A 19,323-nucleotide genomic window follows, 5' to 3' on the forward strand; every position below is an offset into this window, starting at 1 on the left:
TGTTTTAAAACTGTACGCTTAATAGAGTTTAAAAACTAACAGAATTAACTTTAATAAAAACCAACAAACTGCTGTGACAGAATGTTTCTAATGTGCTGTTTCTGCAAACACAGTGAATGCTAACAGCGTTGTCTTGTTGTTCCTCGTCTTCTCTCCCGCAGCCCGGCTTGCCTGCCCAGAACTTCTCCATGTCGGTGACGGTTCCGGTGTCCAATCCCAACACTTTAACCTACAGCAACCCCGGGAGCTCCCTGGTGTCCCCATCCCTGGCTGCCAGCTCCTCGCTCACGGACACCACCATGCTGTCCCCACCCCAGAGCACCCTGCACCGCAACGTGTCCCCCGGGGCGCCGCAGAGACCGCCCAGCGCCGGCAACGCAGGTGAGCTCTGCTCTGCTGCCTCCTCGCACAGCCAGGCCCCTCTGCAGAGCCCAGGAGCCCTCCCCAGTGACAGCTTCTCAGTGGTGTCAGTGCATTTGCACAGCTGAAGTGTTTGACGTACAGAATTCCACGATTCTGTAATGGGGCAAGTCAGTTTAATGCTGTGGTTTATTTTGATTAGGTGGAATGCTGGGGACAACTGATCTCTCAGTGCCAAATGGAGCTGGTACCAGTCCAGTGGGTAAGTGCAGTATCGTGTCTTTGTTATAAAAAATAGTCTCGTGGTTTCAGTTTCTCAGTTATTCAAAAGCAATTTTTTATTTTGACTCTTTGGAAAAAGTGGCTGTGGGAGAACAAAGGTCGTAATTTTTCTAGCTGCACTGTTATTGTCAAGTTTTATAAATTATTATCAGGCATTTAACTTTTTACTGCTGTGCCCTTTCCACTTCAGTAATACTTGCCTTTTTTATTTTAGTGGTTTTCAGTAGTAGCGTGCTGCTGCTTTTGTGTTTCTATACAGGTGTAATTACAGCATTCTAAAAACATCTTATGTTTGCCACACCTGAACTATTGCACTAAAGGCAGCTCAGCTCAGTTCTCAACTTCAGTATTTGCAGGACCAGGATGTTTGATGCTGGTTGTGGTGCCAATCAGAATGAAGCAAATACAGACTGTATTGTTTGTATTGCCATGTGTATCTTGCTAATCATTTTCTAGCAATTACATGAAGAAAGCAATAAATCTTGGAAACTGATAGCTAGGATCTGTCTTAGTTTTGGATGATGATCAGAATTTCTTTTGAAAACAAATTAGAGATCTCGCCAAAAATTGAATCCACAGTATTTTTTGGCCTTCAGTAAAAATATATGATAGCACTTTTTCATTTCAATAATATTTTGTCTCCCTAAACAAAATATAGCACTCTGATAGAGGGCACCCACTGAAATGTGTCATGCCACAGACAGACAAAATAAATGACAGCTCACCCACTTTGGTCACATTCCTCCTGTGCCTCTGGAAGCCGTGCTGGCTGAAGGTCAGTTTTGCAAACACACCCAACTCCCCTTGGGAAGTGTTCATAGCATGGAATTAGAGAAGCAACTGTTGACCTTTCAGTGTTTGCCCACTGGCTACTTAGTGTGGCAGCTGGGAAAAAGTTCTTTGAACATCAAGTCAGGCAATTGAATTGATGAATAAAAAATGCTGCAACTCTCCAAGGCTGAAAGCACAGGATTGACTTTCCACTCTTTTTCCACTCCTTGGCTATGTGCAGCAAAGATATGAAATATTAAAGAGTGGTTTCCATCAGGTAAGCAAGATTTTAAATGGAGGAAGCTTCCTCAGTTGAAAAAAGATGACTATTTTTAGAAACTGTAGAGGTCAGTTGTTGATTACCATGGAATTTTTCAAGTCAGACTAAATAAGTTTATTATCAGGCTGTTTCAGGCCTCTTTTCCCAAATCAGGCTTTATTAAGAGCAGCTTCAGATTTAAGTCTCCTTCCTTCAATAAGCAAATAAAACAGTGGTTACAGGGCTTGCTATAGGGTATCAAACTCTGGAAATGCCCAGTTACAGCAGCTTGGGGGACATATTTAATGCAGTAAAATGTTTTCCTCCTTGCATTTATTAATAGTTTATGTAAAAAGTCAAAATGCATCACTTATCTCTTACTTTGCAGAACATCACACCCAAGATGTTATACATATACCCACTCACTTCTAGAAAGGTTTGTCATGCAAGTGAGAGTTGTGACTGTACAAGAACAGGGGAACATCTTTAAGTACCTCTAGTGAAACTCAAATACCTGGTTAACACCAGAATGCTAAATTTGAGGGGCACCCAAAGTTGTCAGAGCTCCACTTGCTGCAAGTTATGGCATAAAAACTTTGGAACTATTGACAGGTGCACAGGAACCTTCTCAGTTACAGCCACAATCAAGAAATCATACGTAACCAGATTGACTAAATCTGCTGTCAACTTGAGCTTGACAGCTGCTGTTGAAATGTATCTCATGTTAATTATGTCTGCAGACAATAATGGTTTTAGTTTCTTGCTGCATTTATTGTAGAATTCACTTAAAAAAATTATTTTCTGCTTTTAGCTTCCAGGTTTGGTTTTTTTTCTTAACTTCTCAGGAATGGAGAATTCTCCTGTGGATTTAGTGAAAGGGTCACGTGCCAAATTTGCAGCTCACAATTTATAGGAGTGATGTCAGAGGTAAAGATGGAGTGCTGGCATATCCATATTCCCATATATTCTCTTATAAATAAATAAAGGAAAACTCCATCCTCTTCAATATTATGAAGTTCTTGGGAATCTGAGGTTTTGTTCTCATTTTCTTGAAAGACACTTACATGCCTTTATCTCTTAGTAACAAGCAAGTAAAGGTTATCTTGCTTATTTGGGACCCAGTTCAAACAAAGATGTTGCATAAAATGGCTCATATTGAGTTCACACAAGTCCTTTTCTCAAGTCCTGTGTAACTTGATTGGAATGGAAATGATTTGCTTTAGCAGTCAATCTGCCAACTTAACAGTTTTTCTGTGGAAAATAACTTTGAGTAAAAATATCTGCATGTTGTAGCAAAGATTGGTAGGTGGTTTTTTATATCCAGAGCAGAAAATTTTGTGATCACTTTATAATACTGAGAGCTTACTTCACATGCAGCTGTCATAACTCTGAAAAAGCATTTTCATTTTGTAATATTTTTAAAATTCTACCCACCACATAAAAAACATTTGCTGAAAATTTTTACTTGGCAAATATACCATTTTTGAGAGGGAAAAAATGTCCAGCATTATAATGGAGTTTGCTCTAGAGCTAATTTATTTTTTCTGTTAATTAGATGAAATGGCTCCAGGAGTCTCACCTCACCAGGATGGGGAGAACACTTCAGGCAAAGTAGAGCCTCACGTGCCCAGATACAGGGGAGAGTTCCTTTGGCTTGGGGATGGATGGATGGATGGATGGATGGATGGAGGGATGGATGGATGGATGGATGGATGGATGGATGGATGGATGGATGGATGGATGGATGGATGGATGGATGTCACCTCACCAGGATGGGGAGAACACTTCAGGCAAAGTAGAGCCTCATGTGCCCAGATAGGGAGAGTTCCTTTGGCTTGGGGATGGAGGGATGGATGATGGAGGGATGGATGGATGGATGGATGGATGGATGGATGGATGGATGGATGGATGGATGGATGGATGGATGGATGGATGGATGACATTCCTCTTTGCCATGAGTTCTGCTTTGCTGTGTTCAGTAGATTGGCACCATCCCATCCTGGTGAAATGCACTTGCAGTGACCTTGTGCCATCCTTGAGGACTCTTGAGAATCAGAAAAGCTCAGAAATACCACCACAGTTACTCAGTGTCTACTTTTTCTTCCACACCTTTCATGGGTGGTGTTGAGACAGAAGCATGCCAAGGACCTGAGCTGGTTTTCATTGCCAAGGCTGCATGAAATCCATAAACCTTGAGACTAAAGTTCTTCCCAGTCCCAGGGGATTCTAAAGGAATTTTTGAAAGTGGAAGCTTCCAAAAATGAAGCTTATGATTTCACAAAGACACAGTATTTTCTGTCTATACATTTCTGTGTCAGTGAAATAGCCTTTCTGATCAATAATGCAGATTATGGACACAGTTAATCTTTTGGAAAAGAAGAAAAAAAGAAAAAGAAATTTTCTTTCCTCTTGCATATTTACCATCAGGAGAATGGATAAAAAAAATCTGGTCTGCTTGAGTACTGAATTTCTCCTCTTTGTTCCAGACCTGTATCTTTTCTAATGTCCTCACTAATCTTCAGGTTCTGAGAATGTGAAGTAACCTCAGGAATACTGATTTTCTTTGGAGCAGAACTGAAGGGTATATCTGCTGGAAAAACTGTGTCTTGTGAACTGTTGGATCTCTAAGAGTCAGTGTAGATCATGTGTGGTCTCTTATCCTGGCCCGAGGAAGGGTTTTGCAGAGGTGCCACTGACAGCTTGCACACCCCTGTGAACTGCTGGGATTGCCAGAAAGGGATCAAGGCAGAACTGGGAATAGCCACACCTGTAAATGGTTCCCTTTGTCTTGAGGGCTTGGCTGGTGGGGGAAGCTTTTTGTGTGTGAGGATAAAAGAATCTCTGGGCTTGGTTTTGCACAAGTCTGAATCTGCAGAGATCTGGAGTGCACCAGAGGCTTCAATAACAGGAGGGCTCTCTGTGCACACCTTTCCAGTCGAGTTTGGTGTGTGAAATGAGAGACACCCCAGCAGGGGTTTCCAACTGACTCCTGAAAAACACCTCTTGCAGTTTCAGGCAAATGTTCTGCATTGATGCTATCAGCATCTTGCTTAGGAAAGCAGCTTTCTTCTGCCTCTACCCCACTCTGACATTTCCACAGTGTCCCCTTGCCCATTAACCTGCATCAGCTGCAGGCCTTGGCCCTGTGGGGGAGAACCACCTTGGGAAAGCAGCTGGAATAAACCCTGAGAGCACGTTCCTACGTCAGGCTGTGCACTCCTGGGGTGTTTCAGGGCTGTGCTTCCTCTTCAGTGTGACAGGCAGGAGCAGTCCCAGCAGTCTTTCCTAGTCAGAGCTCCTCACTTCCCAGCCGTAAGGAAAGGGATCTGACTTGGGAATGTTTGTTCACCTGCTGCTGAGTGCAGCACAGAGGTTCCTGCCCTGCTGTCAGCAGTGTCAGGGCATGGTGGCTTGCCTGGCTCTGATCTGTGGCAGGACACAGGTCAGTCCAGCAGTCAGGGTTCCCCTCCTCCAGGGAGGGACTCCGGCATCCCTGAGGAACCCGAGTCCAGCCTATTCACTGCTGCGGCTTCCAGGCTCTCCTGAAGGACAGGGAGTTCCACAGGGTGTGAGCTGAACCTTCTCCTTTGCTGGACATTGTCAGCACATAACAAAGGCTGATCCATCCATCTCTCTCTGATTAAATCAGCTCACAAGAAGTGAGTGGCTGAAATCGGCATAAAAAATGTGCTGGCAAGAAGAAAAAGTATTTGAATTTTTTTTTTTTTTTACTGTAGCGCTTTCTTCTTGGAAACCACCCATCTGCATGGCATGAGGTCAGCTCAGCCCCTGAACTGCCCTTGGTTTCAGTTGAAATTTCATGTCTTGCTGTATGTGTTTGCTATCTTACCAAAATTTCTGATTTGCTGAGAGGTACGTGACAGTTCTGGTTAGAATTTGCCATACAGAGAACAAATTATTAATCTCCCAGCTGGGTTAAAGTAAGTCTCAACATTTACATAATGTCCCCTTGCCCGGGATGCACTGCCACATCCCAAGTTGTTGTAAACATATAATTTCTCTCCTCCTTTCTTTGCCACTCTTTTCATTGGCTCTGTATAGACACACAGAAATCAGCAAGGTTACAAAGTAAACTGATGTCATTAACTGTAATCTGTCTAATTGACAGAAGACCTAAAGGACACCCCGTTGCTGTTGGTGGTTTCACTCAGATACAAGAGCAATATGCCTTTGACTTGCTATTGCATTCTGAATAATAACCACCCCTTTAAATTCTAAATATCCTTGAAATTTCTTTCTCCTTTTATGTAGCTTTAGGCAAAAGAAAATTTCCAACAACCTGGGAAATGAACTCTTTTTAAAGTTCTGTAACATGACTAAGCATTCCCTTGACATTTAGTCATGTGTATTTCTTTTTTTGCTGCCTTTTAATATCTAAAATACTGCCTTAGAAGCATAAATCTTATATGTTAGACATGTTTCAAGACCTTATAATACTATCAAAGGTATATTTTAGTTCTCATTGTAGTTTTATCTGAGGTATTGATTTGTAAAGATCAGTAGAAATACATTTATTTCAGATTCCTGGAGATATTACAGTAAATTATTTCCAAAGCTAATATAGAACTGGAGCTTTTTGAAACAATGGTAGAATCAGCAGTGAGTGCTGTACAGAGCTGAAAATGGCAGGAATGGCATATGCTGTTTTTAATTTGCACTTGAATCTGTCATACTAACCCCAAAGTAAACAGATTGAGCAACTAATGCACACAGAAATGCTATTGTTGGTTTTACTTGCAATATGTCCCCCTGCCCAAGGTTCTTCATGTAAATGTTTTGCTCCAGTAGATCTTATCTGGCCTCCTGATGCCTCGTGAATCAATGGCTTGTTGCAAACACAATTTTCAGTTTGCTTCTAATTGTGTGACGTCTGTTGGCTTTTATGATGTCACTGGAGGCATAAATATTTATTTACTACAATCCTTACTTTTGCTCAATCTTACATGGCTTAGCTGCTTGCCCACTGTTATTCCAAACCTGTGTATAATTGTGTTCAGTCTTTCTCCAAAATGAACCAAAAAAAAAAACCAAACAAAAAACCCCAAAACAAAATAACCCACCAAATAAAAAAAATCTGCCAAAAAAGAAAGATTAATGGCATCAATGCCTGTAATTTATTCCTTGAGTAGTAATAAGTACATGGAGTACTTTCCAGCCACGTGTGTTCATTGTTTCAGCTGATGTGATTTATATAGTGAAATATGAGTCTGGCTCATGTAATTGAATGCTGTGTCTTGGGCTGCAGGACAGTAAATGAGATTAAGCTGTATTATGTCTCTGAAGGCAGAATATCCAGTTGGTATCATGGGTGGGTTGTAACATTTCACTTCAGAAAAGAAGTTGCTTCAAAAGTAAACACTTTCTGACTAAACAAGAAGTAAGCTAATGTACGTTGGCAGGTTTTGTTATCATCAAATCTAATTAAATTATGATTCATATAATTGAGAGCTTATATTTGCATTGGTGTCTGTTTTCCAAAGGACTGTTTTGAACATGCTTTCACGTCTGTTTTAAGGAGTTAAATAAAACTCTTCCTTCAGAAGTAAAAACGGTTGTATTTTTACACATATGTAGGATTTTATATTCTGTTTCAATTTCCAGTTTGAAAACATTTTTAAACATAAAATATTGTCTTTGGGGAAGATCTATAGCGGGTAGGGTAGGAACAATTTCTGTATTATATGAAATAGTGAGTAGAATTTATGGGGTTATTAAGGCCTCGGTTTGGCAAAGGGCTGTGTAGTTGCATCATCCTGTACTCATTATCTTTTTCTGGCTCCTGACCTTGCTCTAAGAAATACCACACATTTAGTTATCCTTTCACTCTTAACTGGTAATTTGATTTTCTTATTGGATTATTAAAGGGAAAAAGGCTTGAAGTTTCATACTAAAAATGAATATTCTGCACTCTTATTGCAGCCCCAGCATATGATCCTTCATCTGATCGATACAGACTCTCCAGTGTTTGCTCAGTGTTCAGGGCCAGCTCTTTATCACAAAGGGCTGCTATTGGATTCATACCCATAGTATTGCACACTTGGATATTTTTTATTACTGTTTCTTCCATTTTTAATATATTCTAAACACTCCTTTTGAGAAGTGCTCAGCCTTTTGTCAGGAGAAATGCTTTGACTCTGCCTGCTGCCGCCTGATACTGCGCAGAGCAGGCAGTGGCAGAGAGTTTGTTGTTTTTGACAGCACCACTAAAAGCATGAAATGTTTCTGAAGGATTGGCAGAGCCTTGGAATAAGGGCTCAGGAAATGACTGGGTTGGGTGTGGAAGACAGACACTGTCCAGATTTAACACACGGGCTACCGAAATACTTGAAGCAGAGGACAGGAAATGGTATCACAGGATGGCCCGAAGTGTACAGAACCCCAGTGTTTGTGCAGAGTGGCATTGCTGTGCAGCTTAAACTGCTCAGAACTCACAGCCCTGCCACGGAAAGGTGACACTGCCAGCCCCAGTGAGTAATGAAATGCTGTCTATTGTTGCATTAAAGCCCAGACTTCACTTCTGTTGTAACAGTAAGTTCTTTAAATGCTCTGGCATTTTTGCTGAAAATGGGAGGTGCCACAACAAAGTTTCAGATATAATTTGGTGAAAATTGTGCCATTTTCTGGTATTTTTCCTCTCTAGAGTGTTTGCAAATCCATTTAATTTTTACCCTGTCCATTGTGTAGGATGTCTCTCAGTCTCTGCAGGCTGGCTGTAGCTCATGCTGCTCTCATTTATAATGGATAGGAATTGATGCATAACTGTGTCAACAAAATCAAGATTCTACGAAAACCGTCTGCTTCAGGAACCTTAAGGGTAGCACAGAACTAAATTTCTCCTTTTGGCTTGTTAGTTTTTCCATGTGACCCAGCTGTGGAGAGTTTTCTCCTACCAGTCAAGAGTATATTTAGCTCTAGTGTGGATTCTCAGCTCCAGCCCATCTTTTCAACCACCTAAATTTTATCTCTAACCTAGAAGCATCTGAATAAATTCTGCTGTTTTCTGCTGAGGAATGTAGATACTTTAATCACAAAATCAGTTTTTGCTATGGTTTTTAATACAGAAGGAAGAATGCTGACAGTACAACTTTACTTTCTGCTGTGTTCCTTCTTTCCCCCATAAGTTCTGAGTTAAAAGTCATATTCCCATACCTCCTATGCAAATGCTTCAGGAAAGTACTAAATTAGAATGACTCCTCCTTGCTCTGTTAACCTTGGAAAACTCAAGGGACATATCAGATCATCCATGTATGGTCAGGCTTTTGGCACAGTGGGAAGTCCACATAGTGAGTAAATCCAGAGGAGGCCTTCTCACAGCATCCTGGTGAATTCCCATCGAGGTTCTCAGTGTGCCCTGGCTGAGAATCTTGGTAGCACCAGGCGCCTCCATGGAGATTTTTGCCCTTGCTGAGAGATGTTGCTGTTCTTCCTTCTTGCTGTGCTTTTAAAGGCATTAAGAGTGTTGCTAAAGAAGGTAGAATGTGACACTGACAACTTTCTTATTTTAATTGCTTTTAGATTAATATGTATTTAATGCAATAAATTGGATTGGGCATAGGGGCCTATTCAAATTAGAATAATAATGCAAAATTCATGCCAGCGTGGCGCTATGGGCGATTAAGAGAGAATTTCCCACACAGTGAACTTTGTCTCACAGACTTTTCCCTGATTGTGCCTATAAAAGCTGCTTTCAGACCTGCAGTGTTAGTGCAAACAGAATCTTACTATGAATTGTGTTTATTTATACACACACACACAGGTTCTGTAGGGTGAACTATGGGGTTCCCTGTTGCAAAATTCTCCTTAACAACTTTTTTTCTGTTTGCAGCTGAATAAGGTTTGTGTATTTTGGGAATTGTTGCTATAAATATGATTCTGTGATTGGAATGTGGCTTTAAATTTTTTTCTGAGAAGTATATTTTGGTTAATATGATTGGTGCTTCTGTCAGGATGGGAAAATAGAATACTGGGCACTGATTTTCTGCCTTGGTGCTGTTTTCTGGTCAGTTCTGAGTGTAAGCTGAGGCCTCTACCTTGAGTGTATTCAACTCTTGGACATTTCAGTGCTGAATCCTGGACCTGTAGGCTTTGGCTTGTCCAATTCCATTTAAAATGAGTACCAGGAGTAAGATAAAGACTTTGTTAAATAAACCTATGGGCAAAAATGATGTGGATATCTGGAATGAATTTGAAGGGAAAGGATTTGTTCCCCTCATTATTGCTATATATAATAATCATACAGTAAATATTGATACTGAAATTAGTCCTACACATCTTGGAGGTATACGAAGAATACATTTTAGAAACACAGACTTTAAGAGCTGATCTTTTGTTCTCGCAGGCAGCAATTCAGTGTAGTCCATGCTCTCTCTGTGGGGGTGGGGACCAAGTGGGGTTGTGCAAAACCCTCACTTTTCTGCAGGCTCAGCCTGGAGGAGCTTCAAAGGGCAAACTCAACACAACGGATGTTATTAGAAATAGTTCTTTGGCAATTTGCTCTTCTCAGCGTTTAAGCTGCCACAGCGTGCCCTTGAAGTGATATTCCCTTTCCATATTGATCCTCTGGCCAGAGTGGTTTGTGTTTGTTCAGTTGTTCAATACTCAGCCCCTTGTGGGAAGTTTGTTATCGGAAGTTTTACGAAATAAATATTTCATAACTGGTACACGAGCATCAAAATTTTGTATTGTCCTTCTCCTGAGTCTTACGGTCCGTTCGTTTTTCCTCTTCCAGGAAATGGGTTTGTGAATTCCCGAGCTTCACCAAGTCTCCTTGGTACCAGTGGTGGTGGGAATGGCCTAGGCAAAGTCATGCCTACAAAGTCCCCACCTCCACCAGGAGGAGGAAACCTTGGCATGAACAACCGCAAACCCGACCTCCGTGTCGTCATCCCACCCTCCAGCAAGGGCATGATGCCACCACTGGTGAGTTAAAACATTTCAGCTTCTGGAAATGGGCTGTTCTGCCCACATGCACAGGGAGAAACTGTCTCACCTGCTTAGCATAGGGTACAGGAACAGAGGGGTGTTTGTATTCTGAAATGCCACTGATGAAAATCAGAAGTACAAATTGTGACATGGGGAGAAGTTGAGCTTGTAAGGAGTTTTTACAGCTGTAAAACAGCAGTCTGACCTGAATGTGGTAAGAGCACCATCATAGAGACAGGGCTGGGGTGTTTTGATCTGACATCCCTCTGACTTGGTACTGAGAACTCCGGTGGTTTGGAGGATGTGGGTTTTAAAAAGGGTTATCCATTATTCCGTGGAGGAATGGCTGATCTTATTGGTGATGTGAGCTCTATTAATGTGCCCTAAAGCACATTTTGTACCTGTTTTTCCTGGGTCGTAATGGCTGTGGGATGTGAAGTGCAGCTTCTGTGGTGAGGGAGGGCTGAGAGCAGCACTGCTGTGATGTGGCACCGTGGAACGTGACCTTGCCTGTCCTCGGGGCTCTCGTGCCTTCAAAGGACACCGAGGTGCTCTGCAGGGCTGCTCTGCTCTCTGGCATCTGGGCACCAGGGTTTGTCCAGCCAGGCTGGGAATAGCACACGGGTTTCGTGTCAGCCATGAGGCAACCACGGCCTCCAGCCCAGAACAGGTCTTGCAGGAAGTGTTGCTCTGTTTTTCCTTTAATTTACTTGGACAGATCCTTTGGTCCTAGTTTTTTGCTGCCATGTAGAAATTTTCAGTGTCTCTGTGGATGTTTTCTGTATATGGAAGAATGGGCCATAACCAGGAGGAGCAGGATATAAACAACACAAGTACTCTCTGTATAATTCCTATTTGTCTTTAAGCTACAACAAGTGCTTACATTTGTTACTGGTACTCTTGATGAATAATGCCAAATTACTCCAAGTAACAAAAGCTATAATTAGCCTCAGAGTAATGATTCTTGAAAAAAAAAAGGTTTTACTAGGACTACTGAAGTGTAGGAGAGATAGGAAGTACACTGGCTGATCATTGCAGTGACAATTACACTTTTAATTAGTAATAGAAGCAATAATGCAGTTCTGATGTTAGTGGTGCCCAGCACCTGTTTAATGTTGTGTTGTGAAGAACAACATCCTATTCAGCTTTGGGTTTGTCTGTGGTTTTGGAGGGGATTAGGAGATTTCAGAGTAGATGCTGGCATGGAATGATGGTTGTATGGGCAGGTATTTTGTTGCTGAGCTGGTTTATTGGATCAGTGCTGCACATCCACGTGTGCAGCGTGTCCTTGGGGTCACCAAGCTCTTGCTGCACCAATTTCCCCAAAGCCATTGTTCTCTCAGTGCAGCAGGTTTTATGTGACACGAATTTCATGAAGTATTACATTTCTAGCAGTATTATCTACAGAATCAGGTGGCGAATCCACATTATTAATTAAAATGAATCAAAATCCTGAAGTACAAACGTGACTTTTTCTTTCATTTGAAAGCAATGCTATTTTTAGTAACTGTGTTATCCCTCTTGTTTGCCGAGTACAGTCGGAGGAGGATGAATTGGAGTTGGTGAGTTTGGGCTGCTGTTTGCTGAGAGACAGCAAGATGCTGGAAATGTCTTTCACTACAGCTTTTTAACTGTAGTTTCATTACATATTTTAAATAATTCCAGTGTTCCCTTGGTAGCAGACAAAAATACATTTGTTTTATCAAACTAAAAACCCGACCAATTCAAGTTGAAAACATGTTCAAAGTCAGTGCTTGCCATTTGTAAACTTCTAATTTTTTTTCCTGAAAATGTTTCTGTTTTTCTTGGAGGGAACATTGGAAAAGAGCCTTACAAAGTAACTGTCCATGTGTATAGGATGTGTACTGCCTTCTGTATGAAATACAAATAATCACTTCCTATCCCCTAAATTATTGGAATATTTTTAGGAAGTGGCTTCACTTGTGAAGTTGTTCAGATTGTAACACCAGCCCTGTGTTACTTCTCTTCCTTTCAAGGAGATGACATCATTGCTGGTGAGGTCACCTTTTTGGAGGTTAGAATTATTTCATCCTGCGTGAGATTATCAAACCACAGGGGTGTTCCCTGTTTACCAAAAGGAGCAGAGAATTGCAAATGAATAATTCTACCTTTTTTCCAGTGGAAAGACATTCTGCTTTTAAGAGGAAACTCTTGGGATTTGTGTGTTTTCTATTTTTTTTCCCCAAAGGTTTTAACATTTGGCATTCTGTCTGGAAAATGAACGTAAGGCTAAAATAATTCGTAACTTATTTTTAGAGCAAATTTCAAATTGTTTGGCTGCTGTGGCACAAACCAGGCAGAAGATGCTATGTGAGAATCACAGAGAAATAAATTGACCTATTGCAGACCTTGACGTTGTTGAACATGGACCTGTTGCTAATATGAGGCTCTAATTGCATGAAAGCATGGAAAATTTAGTGATTTAGATAAATTTCTTGATGAATGCATGCTGGTTGATTTTTACCTTAAACATGAGAAATAGATTTAAAAAGTAAGGGAAAATGGTTTTTGAATTTCAAACTGAAGTTTTGAAGCATTACTGGGATGTCTTGCTAATCGAGCAGTGAAAGAGCTCTCCCACTTTCCTCCTGCCTTCAGAAAGGAGTGTCTGGTTTTCAGTGCAGGAAGGAAGTCTCAGTGTAAAAACACATGATCAGATATGACTGGAATTGGGATTGGAGTTGGGGTTGGGATTGGGCTGGAAGCCTTGGCCTGGGGGATCCCCTGCCCGTGCAGAGGAGCGCGCGGATCCCGTGAGCGGCGTGGGCCATCTAGTGATGGAAGCGGGAGCAGCTCTGCCAGCAGCACAAAGGAGAGGTGCAGGCTCTGCCTCGAGCGTGGCAAAGCAGCACAGGCTGCACCTGCCGGGCTCTGCCTGGTGCTCGTGCCCCTGTTGGGAAGCAGCTCCAAATGCCAGCTGGGAACGCTCGCTCTGTGTGGCTGGAGCTGAGCACTGAATGTGAACAGCAGCTACCAACCACAGCAGAGCATGGAATAAAGATACTGAATTCCTCCTGCTGCATTTGCACCAGTTCAAAAGATTTTTTAAAAAATCCTGAAATTTGTCATGCAAGGACAACAAATATGGGGCTCATTTAAGTATTGCTTAGTGTCTTTGTGGGCTGAGTGTTCCAAGAATTATATTCAGAAAGAATTTACCTCAGAAAACCACCTTTATTAGCCACTCCAAAAAAAAAAATCCCATGAGGAAATCCTTTGGTCTGGATTGTTTCCCAGTATATTCCTCTTTACTTTTCCATTATGCAGTAATCCCAACTTTATAGGCAGCCATCCAAGAAAGCATTGGAGAAAGGTCAGTTCCTGACAGACACAAAAATCTGCTCTAATAACATCTCTTTATGCCAGATAAACTTGGTCTAGGGGAGATTTTCAGAAGTACGTAAGTGATTTAAAGGGATCAATTACAGAAAATCAGAGGGACTTTCTCTGGGAGCTTTGAAACCTGGGAGCTCTGAAGCAGAGTGGGAACATCAGCCAGTGTGTGTGTTTGGCAACAAATGCCAAAGAGCCCCCAAATCCTTGGAGGCTCAAAGGTGGGAATTCAAGAGCAGCCAGACACAAGAGAGATCAGAAGCTGGCAGCCAGTGACAGCTGTGGCTAATTTTAATGTGGGAGCTGTGATATATATTTCTTTCTTTAAATGGGAAAGATACAAGATTGATAACCCTCAATTAATCTTCATAAATTTAAGCTTAAAATTGAACACAGCCCCATTTCTGTACCTGCTCATTCTGATATTTTTAAGGGAATGATGCATTTTTAATGCTGCTCGTTCTCTCAAGATTAGAGTGGAGAAAAAATTTAAGTGCTGCAGATCCTGAAATACCTGTGTCTGAAATAAGGGATAGGAGTAGTAACTTCAGTCTTGTAAAGTTATGAAATGGATCCCTACCAAAGAGATGAGAAACTGCTCCTTTTGTAGCAAATATTTTTTCAGAGATAGAGAAGTTTGCTTTAAGAAAACGTATTTCCAGCAGATTGAAACCCAGCTCCTTGTAGAAATACAGGGTGTAGAAACTGCTACTATTTCTGAGGATTCTGCAGATAAAAGTAAATATCTGTTCTTGAAAAATAAAACCCCAGCATTTTCTGATCTTGACAGTATTTGTCATGGCCAAATGGTGTTGAACTTATATTTTTCAGGAAGATTTGCAGTTACCACCATGGAGAGCAGAACATTCTGTGGCAGCAGCTTTGCTGTCTGGTGCTGTTCACCACAGTGTTTAATTAATTTTCTAACCAGCAAATTTGGTTAGAGCTTATTCTGAGTGATATGTTTGCTGCAGATTTCCATTCCGGTATATAGGAAAGAAAGACAGTTATTAAAAAGCCAAATTGTGCCCACAGTGGAATTATCTGAGACAATCTAGTTTAGCTGTTTTCCCTGCAGAAAAGCACCATTGCTCTTTGTGAACTCCAGTGTCATTTGCTTGGAAACATATCTGCATTATAACAAGTACTCTCTCAGTTTCTCAGGAACCATGGGAACAGCAAGATTATTTTATCACTGAAGTCTTATCAACACAAATTTAGAAGATCTCTGTGTTCCTTTCAGGACAGGTGTAGTCAGCACAGTGTCAAAACTGGCAGCTGAAATTTGGAAAATTGGATAAACAACTGTGAAGTGGGAGAATCTCTTCTGATGGAACTGCACCTCACCATCTGCACTAAAACCTCTTTAAGAATAAGACTCAAAACTCTTAAATCACTTAAGAACTTCTGAGAATTGTTGTGTGTATCCCTAAGAAATTGCATTAATTTTTGTGTGTCCTACAATGCTAACACTGTTGAAATCTGCATGCTTGGGAAGCGGCCCAGTGAGCCTTCAATTAATTTTTCATTTCAGTTTGCCAAGATCGTTTTGGTTGTCTTGAAATATTTTAGCTTTTTTTAGAAAACCAATCCTGACAAAAGGGATGTGTTCCTAACTCAGAGATCCAGCAGAGCAGCACGCTGAGATGCCATGCTCTGTTGCACTGGCACTGCATTCCCTGTGGTTCTCCCTGGTCTCACGAGGTTTGTTGTTTCCATGCCTTGCAGAACACCCAGAGGATAAGCAGTTCTCAGTCCACGCAGCCCCTGGCCACCCCCGTGCTGTCGGTGACGACTCCGAGCCTGCCCCCGCAGGGGCTGGTGTACACGGCCACCTGGGACAGCACCCCCAGCACGGGTAAGGACAGCCTGGGGGGAAGGGACAGCCCTGGGGGGAAGCGACAGCCCTGGGGGGTGAGACAGCCCTGGGGGAAGGGAACAGCCCTGGGGGAAGGGAACAGCCCTGGGGGCACGGCGGGGCTCTGCTCACAGCTCTGCTCTCCCGGCTGCTTTCAGCTCTCTGGGACCCGGGCAGTGCACGAGGAGAGGGGGTCTGCCCGTGGGGCTCTAAGAGAGCTTCATTGGGCAGCTTCCTCACATGGGCCCAGGGATGAAGGGCCCTGGGGCAGGCAAAGCAGGGGCTTGTAGAGGGATCCTGAGGGGTGGGACAGAACAGCAGAGCAAATGGGATGAGGGCACAGGGGCGCAGCAGAGGGGAAGGACCAGTAGCATCCATGACAGCTCCATGCAGCAGCAGGGCTTGCTGGGAGAAGCTTTCTACTCACCCTAACAAGGAGCCTGAGGGGTTCTCCCTGAATTCTCTTCCCTCCTGGCCCACTGGCCTCCACAGCTGGGGTCAGCGCTGGGACTGCACCCACAGGATTCAGAAGCCCAGGAAATTCACATTTCTGTTACACCTGACTCTGTTTTCCTCTTCAGTTCAAATGAAAGCTCTTACTCATCACAACTGAGCCTGTAGCAATCCCACCAGGAACTGTGTGCCTCACCTTTAGGCAACAGCTGATCCTTCAGTACTTCTGTTCTTCAGATACTTTTATTGTCTGCAGGACCTTAAAACTACTTTCTGTCCAAGCTGGGTGTGATGTAAGGCATTTGGTAATGTAAAAGTGATGAGTGGTTTGCTGGTTGGGAAAGTAGTTCATGGAAGTCAAGTAATAAGTGATGGAACATGAGGCAAGTGCAGCCTCAAGTTGCACAAGAGGAGGTTTAGGTTGGATATTGGGGAAAATTTCTTCACCAAAAGGGTTGTCCAGCATCCACCAGGGCTTTGGTGGAATTCCACATCTCTAAAGATGGGATTTTTCTCATTTTCTCCACTCTTAGCTTTGAAAGTCTTCACTGCAGTTTTAGTTTAGCCAGCCAAGCACCTCACATCCTTTTGTATCTTTTTGTGGTAATGAGCTCATTAGCTGGCAGTGCCCGAGCCCCTCTCTGTGCCCTGGGCAATGCAGCAGCCAGGAATGTGCACAGAGAGGAATTGTCACCCATGTCACCCCTCAGCCAGGGGCTGTGCTTGCCCTGCAGCAGCTCCAGTGCAGTTGTTGGAGTCGATGCAAGCACAGCTGCCTGAGAGGGTGAAGTGTGAGGCAGGGAGTGCAGAAGTTGGGGCAGAGCAGGGGCTTGCTTTGGGTGATCAGTTGGAGTGGGAGTAGCTGCACATGCAGGCCTTGGCTTGGCTCTTGCCCCAGAGGTGCCTCAGCTCCTGTGTTCAGTGGCTGTTCAAAGCAAACCCTTCTGGTCCCTGCTCAGAGGAGCCTCACTGAGTTTCACTGACAAACCCTTCTGTTTCAGGAGCAGCTGGGTGCATCCCTCACTCAGAATAACCTGTGAGCTGCTGGCTGAAACACCAAAAGCTGAGAGGGGCTGGAATCTCAGGAAGCAGCAAAGGCAGTGGGAACTCATGTCCTATGTAATGGACAAGTGCTGGGGTGTGATTTGAAACTCCAGCCCATTTCCTTTGAGAATGCAAATAATTTGTGCAAAGCTTTTATCCTTTAGTGGTTTTCACACACTTTAGAATAATTTATATTAGATTGAACCTTTCATGGGATTTGCAGGAAGAAATTTGATGTTGAAATGAAATTGTTGCCTGGGGATTCTCAGGGTAGTCAGCACTTACAGCACAATTTCAGTTTTGCAATTCAAGGACTAAGATAAAATTTAAATACCTTAATTATTTTTCTGGATTGATAAGGTTGTTTTTTTCAGGACTGGAAGGGATAGCTTCAGCTCTTGGATCCTTAATTAAAATGTTGGATATCAGTTTTCCACAAATATCCTATTTTATATAATCTTGGTATTCTGTAGATTGTTGGAGGAAGGGCCAGAACTAACTGAATTACTATTCTAAAACAGTCCAGGCATTAAAAAAAATATTAAAACCCCCCACAATCAGTTAATTAGTAATTGACACCTGAGCAGAGCACACCAAGCCATAAATTCCTGGCTTCAGGTCAGTTGTTTTGCAGAGGTACAAACTTCCAGTGCTGCCTGTGGGGGTCTCAGCAGTGATGGCTTCTGTGGTGCAGAAGGAGCTCTTGTGTGTACATCTCACATCAGGTCACTCCTGCAGCAGGGCAGCACTGTCACTGCCAGCAGATACGTGATTATTTAGGGAATTAATAATGCAGCTAATTGTGTAGTGACATGTGTGCTCTTTGGAAAAATACCTCCTCAAAGCCCTGGCACCAGACACATTCTGTCTGAAGTGTCAGAAGTTAATTGTCCATGGTCATAAAAGCTGTAATTGCAGTGGAAAAAGATTACATGGGAACTGGATTCCTTTCAGTGCTTCCTTCAGGTCTGCTCTGACAAACCCCATCAGCCCAGCACATCCAGCCCAGGGTGTGCCTGAGCAGCTCTTGGAGGCCTGGCTGCTTTGCAGGCTCAGTGCATGTCTGGGTCACTGCAGGGGCTGCACAGTTGTTATTTTTTCTTTATTTTAAAAATTAATTAAAGGGGCTTTTTGGGTCAGTCTTCTTGGGATGAAACCTTTCTGAAGCTGTGCAGAAATACATGTGAGGGTTTCAGAGTTTCAGTAGTGAGAAGAAATGAAACAAAAAGAAAAAGGCAGCCCAAGAAGCTTCACCTGCTGGGAGCAGCTGGGACTCCTGAGGCCTGTAAGGTGCACACCTCTGTATGTACACTGCATTAATGTCCTGTACCTCTGAGTTTGGAACAAGCTCCCAGACAGCAACATGGAGGACCTGAAAGCAGAATGCAAAAATTTTTCATTTGGAGGCTTCTGTACTGTTAAGCTCCCTGTGAGCTTGGCAGGATTGCTCCCAGACTTCAAGAGTTTTCACGTTTGGATTCCTTTGGATCAGCTGCCTTTATTTATTTTGGACAGAAAGCCTTTGTATTTGTGTTTATGTATATATGTATGTTATATATATTAACCCCCTGTACATTATCTTGCTGTTTATTTGTTTTTCCGTCTTAGATTACTCCTTGACTAGCGCAGACCTGTCTGCCCTGCAGGGCTTTAACTCCCCAGGAATGCTGTCCCTGGGGCAGGTGTCTGCCTGGCAGCAGCACCACCTCCGTCCCGCGGCCCTCAGCTCTCTTGTGTAAGTACCCAGGGCAGGGCAGCACCGGGGGCTGCAGCAGCTGCACCAAGGGAATATTCAGCACATTTCCACCTCTTGTCTGTGCTGGAAAACATTCGTGTGTCGGGGTGTTTGTCCCTTCAGTCAGCTCCAGTCTCCAGCTAATGAGCTGTGTCCCTGCAGGCTCAGCTCCTCACCAAGGGGGCACCTGTGTGGCGACTGAAATGTTTGGCAATAGAAAATATTTATTTGTTCTGAACTTCTTTAAATGCAGCTCAGACCTTT

The 19,323-nt window shown here is 42.9% G+C and overlaps 1 protein-coding gene across 5 annotated transcripts in view; it reads left to right on the forward strand.

Annotated features, from left to right (window-relative positions):
* Positions 1 to 19,323, forward strand: part of MEF2A (myocyte enhancer factor 2A) — an 80,530-nt gene that overhangs the window by 57,369 nt on the left and 3,838 nt on the right. For 3 of the 5 annotated variants that reach the window (XM_039723421.1, XM_039723417.1, XM_039723416.1), the window contains 6 exons: positions 162 to 381; positions 563 to 622; positions 10,422 to 10,612; positions 12,154 to 12,177; positions 15,698 to 15,827; positions 18,933 to 19,059. In XM_039723421.1, the coding sequence (XP_039579355.1) occupies positions 162 to 381; positions 563 to 622; positions 10,422 to 10,612; positions 12,154 to 12,177; positions 15,698 to 15,827; positions 18,933 to 19,059 (752 nt within the window). The remainder of the gene's footprint in view (positions 1 to 161; positions 382 to 562; positions 623 to 10,421; positions 10,613 to 12,153; positions 12,178 to 15,697; positions 15,828 to 18,932; positions 19,060 to 19,323) is intronic. The other 2 variants (XM_039723420.1, XM_039723419.1) reach the window with 1 other exon arrangement.

This window comes from Passer montanus, unplaced genomic scaffold (genome assembly GCF_014805655.1).
Source record: "Passer montanus isolate IOZ18808 unplaced genomic scaffold, ASM1480565v1 scaffold5, whole genome shotgun sequence".
Taxonomy (NCBI): Eukaryota; Metazoa; Chordata; class Aves; order Passeriformes; family Passeridae; genus Passer; species Passer montanus.